Below are 6,102 nucleotides of genomic sequence, written 5' to 3' on the forward strand. Positions count from 1 at the left end.
ATGTTAGACACTGACTGGAGCAGAGCTGCCTATCTGTCATATTCTTGACCTTGAGAGTGAAAACTTCTTTAATCCACATACTGTTTGTATCTCTCTTATGATGGTTTGTTAGCAATTCATAGATGAGATGTGAATGTGCTTATCAGAAATTATTTAATATTCTATACCTGGGAAATTGATATGTAACTATATATTTAATGCAAAATAAAGGGAAAATGCATAGTGATTAAATGTATATTTTACTCTGGAATAATCATTCTGTATGCTGTGAATATATATTACTCTCATTTGCTAATAAAAAGATGATTAGCTGATAGATGTTCAGGAAGAGATTGAGTGGGAGAGCCAGACTAGGAAAATTCTGGGAAAAGGAAAGGCAGAGTCAGAGAGTCACTGGCAAATGCAGAGAAGAAGGTGAGAAGGCCATACTGAGAAAAGGTACCAAGCCATATGAATAAATACAGATAAGAATTATGGGTTAATTTAAGTGTAAGACTTAGTAACAAGCCTGAGCTGTCAGCTATCATTTACAATTAATATAAGTCTCTGTGTGGTAATTTAGGAAGGAGTTGCCAGGTATTTGGCAGCAGGTGGTCAGGACAGGAAACATCCAACTATACATATATTTAATTTTTAGTAATATTCTTGCCTTCATGATAAAACTTTAAACTCAGATAAATAATTTGTTTGGATAGAAAATGACATCATCTGCCTTGCAACTTGTTGATTAATGATAAATTTTTGAGTGATTGTCTCCATGCATAGATTAGAATGGCCTAGAACTTGCTATGTATCCCAGGATGACCTCAAACATATAAACCTCCTGTTTCTGTCTCCCAAGTTCTGGGATTAAAGATGTGAATCTCAACTTCTTCCTCTTTATTTTTTTCTGAGACAGGGTTTCTCTGTGGAGCTTTGGTGCCTTTCTAAGAACTCACTCTGTAGCCCAGGCTGGCCTGGAACTCACAGGGATCCACCTGCCTCTGCCTCCCAAATATTGGGATTAAAGGCATGCATCACCACCACCTAGCTGAATCTCAACTTCTTGCCATGATATTTTATTAATTTATTTTTTGTTATTTTGTACTTTACACATAATACTGAGTTTATAATTTACTTCTTATATATACTTTCAGAGTCCACTAACTTGAAGTCCAGGCAGATTCTGTGATTTGTTATTATTATTGGTTTTCATTCATAATCAAACATTTTTTTTCTTTGGTTGGCAACAATCTTTGATTCTGTGATTTATTGGTCTCAGTAAATTATTATTTGATTTAGGATAGCTGTGTCCCTTCTGGAGAGACTTTAACCTTATCATGATGTCAGAAAGACCATCTTAATTAATTAACCCAGTTTCAATACTGCTAATTTTTAGATTACACTAGAATTTCTAGATTATACTAGAGTATGTATTTCTGGGATAAAAACCAAAGACTTTGTGAAGAAATCTAGTTTGTTTTATTTCCTTTCAATTCCCCCAATTTAGAGCCCTCTTTCCATTTCCTGACGTTGTGGGGCTAATATTTGGTAGCTTCTGCTGGGATTAGATTTGCTTTGAGATTAAAGTACCTCTGATACCAGTCTTAAATTAATGTCCCCCAGGATTTCTACAGAGCAAATATGGAATATGGGCTTCTCTGTTCCATGTTTATCTGGAGGAGCCCAAATATCTGAGGTACTTTTCATTGTCTTCAGTATAAGAGTGGCTTTGTAGATGGGAGAGAATGAGCAAATATAGCCTCAGTTCTCTCATTTTTTGCCTTTTCTCTTTTCCTCCCTCCAAACCATCCTTTCTTTCATTGCATGTTTTCTTACTCTGTTTCTTTTGCTGTTGTGATTTTTTTGAACATACCATTTACCCAGGACTGTCAGTCTGAGATAGCTCTCCTAATGTTTCTGCAAAAGTCACTTGATTTAAGTATGTCTTGAATTTTAACCAAAAATGCTTTTAGAACACCTAGTAGATTTCTGTTGGAGAGCTGTAAGCCAATACATTTCAGTGATTGCTCATGTTCTCTATGACGATATTTTTGCCTGTGGACTAACACCAGTCACTCTCATTCAACTGCCCAGGCCTTTGCTTTTGTATTTGCTGACTGCTTTGCATGGGACCAAGCAGCCTAGCCCAGCTGCTCAGAATTTATAAACCAGGCCTTTGTGGTGAGAACAGAGCTGCATCTGACAGCAGAGGGAGCACGATGGAGTCACAGATCCAGGTCCTCATGTCCCTGCTGCTCTGGGTGTCTGGTGAGAAATTCAAAAGTGTTATAATATTTTCAGAGTCATTTCTCTGTATATCAGAAATTTACAGTGAATGTTGGGTTGCAATATTTCTTACTCAATAATATTCTGACAATATGACATTACACAGTTATTAAATGACAAATTTGATCTGTTAATATATTCCATATTTGTGTATTATGTTTCTTCATAATTCTTCCTGATTGTAGGTGGCTGTGCAGATATCATGATGACCCAATCTCCATCCTCCCTGGCTGTGTCAACAGGAGAGAAGGTCACCATTAGCTGCAGGTCCAGTGAGAGTCTTTATTCAAGTACCAACCAGAAGAGCTACTTGGCCTGGCACCAGCAGAAACCAGGGCAATCTCCTAAACTGCTGATCTACGATGCATCCACTCGGCACACTGGGGTCCCTGACCGCTTCACAGGCAGTGGGTCTGGGACAGACTTCACTCTCACCATCAGCAGTGTCCAGGCTGAAGACCTGGCGGATTACTACTGTCAGCAGCATTATAGTATTCCTCCCACAGTGCTTCAGCCTCCAACAAAAACCTTCTCTGAGAGTCTCACCAGCTGCCTGCACCACACACAGCCCTGGACCTGCACACTTCCCCCTTCTGCCCGAGAGCCAGTGTGTCTGAAATAATCATGAAAAAATTTGCAGAGCCCAGAAATAATAATGAGTTCAATGTCTCATATATTTGGTATGAAAAACTTTGTAAGCAAATGCAGGAAAGAACTGTATATCATCTGCCTTTTTTTTTTTCTGTAGCCAAAACATTCTTTGTTTTTTAAAATTTTTTTCATACGGATATTTGTGTTTTAATTTTACATATAGACCATGGGTTCCCCTGTACTCCCCCATCCCGCCTCCCCTCCCCCCCCCCGTCCGTCCCCTCCCCTCCATTCCCATCTCCTCCAGGGCAAAGACTTCTCTGGGGATTCAGCTCAACCTGGTAGATTCAGTACAGCCAGGTCTAGTCCCCTCCTTCCAGGCTGAGCAAAGTGTCCTGCATATGCCCCAGGTTCCCAACAGCCAGCTCATGCACTGAGGATAGGTCTGGGTCCCACTGCCTGAGTGCCTCCCAAACAGTTCAAACTATTCAGTTGTCTCACTTATCCAGAGGGCCTGATCCAACTGGGGTCTCCACAGCTTTTGGTTCATAATTCACATGTTTCCATTAGTTTGGCTATTTGTCCCTGTGCTTTTTCCAGTCTTGATCTCCACAATTCACACTCTTATAATCCCTCCTCTATCTTGACAATTTGGACTCTTGGAGCTCCACCTGGGGCCTGGCCGAGGATCTCTGCATCCAATTCCATCAGTTATTGGATGAGAGTTCCAGCACTACAGTTATGGTGTTTGGCCATCCAATCACGAGACTAGGTCAGTTCAGGCTTTCTCTCAAACATTGCCAGTAGTCTACAGTGGAGGTATCATTGTGGATTTCTGGGGACCTCTCTAGCACTTTGCTTCTTCCTATTCTCATGTGGTCTTCATTTATCATGTCTGTCACTGTGCACAAAACTTAAGTCCACGTGGATCAAAGACCTCAACATAAATCCAGTTACTCTGAACCTTATAGAAGAGAAAGTAGGAAGTATTCTTGAACACATTGGCATAGGAGATCACTTCCTATATATAACACCAGTAGCACAGACACTGAGAGAAACAATCAATCAATGGGACCTGTTGAAACTGAGAAGCTTTTGTAGAGCAAAGGACATGGTCAACAAGACATAGCGACAGCCTACAGAATGGGAAAAGGTCTTCACCAACCCCATATCTGACAGAGGGCTGATATCCAGAATATATAAAGAACTCCAGAAATTAGACAACAAAATGCCCAACAGTCCAATTAAGAAATGGGCCAACAAATTCTTTTGCATGAATACAAGCGATTTATCTTTTTATAGTTTTATAGTTCTGGTGTCCAACACAAGATTCTTTGGTCTGAAGTGATGATGATGACAAACTGTATTTCTTTTCAGAGACTCTAGGAAAGAGTGTTTTTTCCTTTTTCTAGACTCTGGAGAGGTTTTTTACTTCCTTAATGGTGTCCATTTCTTCTGTTTTTTTTTTCCTTTCCTTAAATTACTTTCATTTTAGTTAATTATTACTTTTGTGTGCATGTATGTGACCATTCATTTATGTGTATATGTGTACATGTTTGTAGATACACAGGTGACATGACACGTTTGTGGAGGTCAGAGAATAACTTGGACTTGATCCTTTCTTTTTGTTATTTGGTTTCTGGAGAACAAACTCCAGTTTGACATCAGGATTGGTGGCAAGTACCTTTTCCCTCTGAATCACCTTACTGGACTTAAAACCCTTTATTAATGTTTTCTGTCTCATATACAAACACTCAGACACTCACACACACACACACACACACATACACATGGAAACACACATGCACCCATACATAAGTACATACATACATACACACATACACACCACACACATCTACACATATCTATATCTATCTATCTATCTATCTATCTATCTATCTATCTATCTATCTATCTACATATATAGACATACATAGATACACAAACATACACTCATACAGAAACATACACATACATACATATATTTTCTTCCTGGAGTCCCTCTTCCACTTTTATTTCTCTTTCTCCTACACACACACCCCCTCCACACACACACATATTATAAACATATGCACGTACATACACACATATACACTGTGGTAGTTTGAATGTAATTGGCTCCCATAATCTCATAGGGAGTGGTACTAGTAGGAGGTGTGGTTTTATTAGAGTGGGAATGGTCTTGTTGGAGAAAGTGTGTCAGGTGGGAGCCAGTTTTGAGGTTTCCAGTGCTCAGGATACCACCCAGTGTCTCAGTTGACTTCCTGTTTCCTGCAAGATCTAGGACTCTCAGCTACCTCTCCAGAACCATGTCATGGCCACGCTTCCCATCATGATGATAATGAACTGAACCTCTGAAATTGTAAGCAAACCACCACAATTTAATGTTTCTTTATAAGAGTAGCCTTGGCCATGATATCTCTTCCCAGCAACAGAAAACCTAACAAAGACATACACATATATACACACATACACACATGTACTCATACAGAAATACCCACATACACACATGATTTTTAGATACTTAGAATCCATACTTTTAGGATCCACAAAGGAGATAAATTGTGGTATTTGTTGCCCCTCTCTCTGGAGCTACTTCTCTCTCTAAAGTCTCTATATCTGATTTCCAACTGTGGAAACTGAGAACTATCCCTTCACACTAATGTGGGATATAATTTTGTGTCAGCAGATGCTGCCTTCCAGTCTTTATATTTCAGATCAATTAATAAAGCCTAATGTTTTTAAAGTAGAATATTTTGTGTTCCTGTGTAAAGAATATGCTAACTAATCATGTCCATATTCTCATTAGGAAACATATTGAACACTTATCTTGGAAATATGGCAGGGAACAAGTGTGTTACAGACTACATAAAATTACTGGATATCTCCATCTCCAAATACCTTAGAAGTGAGTGGGTCTCTGAGTGATTCTGATGCAATGAACACTTAAGCCTCACAAAAATCAAAAGAGGTACTTAAACTAACATATGAATCATAACACATAAACACAAGACAATGAAAAATCGAGTTAAAAATGATGCCCATATAGGATCATAATTCCCTCAAGGATTCAACTCTAATATACTGAAATAGGTAAAATGATGGATGAAGATTTCAAAAACATATTCATAAAATGACAAATTTTCTAGTGGACATGTGAAAGGAGCAACAGATGGCAATTAATTCAGGGGATAGGCCCACCAGGAAACAAACCCCTGATGGATGAATCTCGGTAGGCAAGGC

At 39.0% G+C, this 6,102-nt stretch overlaps 1 gene segment (V, D, J or C); it reads left to right on the top strand.

The window, feature by feature from the left end:
- The first annotated feature begins 2,201 nt into the window (after positions 1-2,201).
- LOC118580151 lies at positions 2,202-2,890 on the top strand. The segment is given in 2 exon segments: positions 2,202-2,250; positions 2,454-2,890. Coding segments are annotated over 2 exon segments (486 nt in total).
- Positions 2,891-6,102: the final 3,212 nt, after the last annotated feature.

The sequence above is a fragment of the Onychomys torridus genome, chromosome 3 (genome assembly GCF_903995425.1).
Source record: "Onychomys torridus chromosome 3, mOncTor1.1, whole genome shotgun sequence".
NCBI classification, from domain to species: Eukaryota; Metazoa; Chordata; class Mammalia; order Rodentia; family Cricetidae; genus Onychomys; species Onychomys torridus.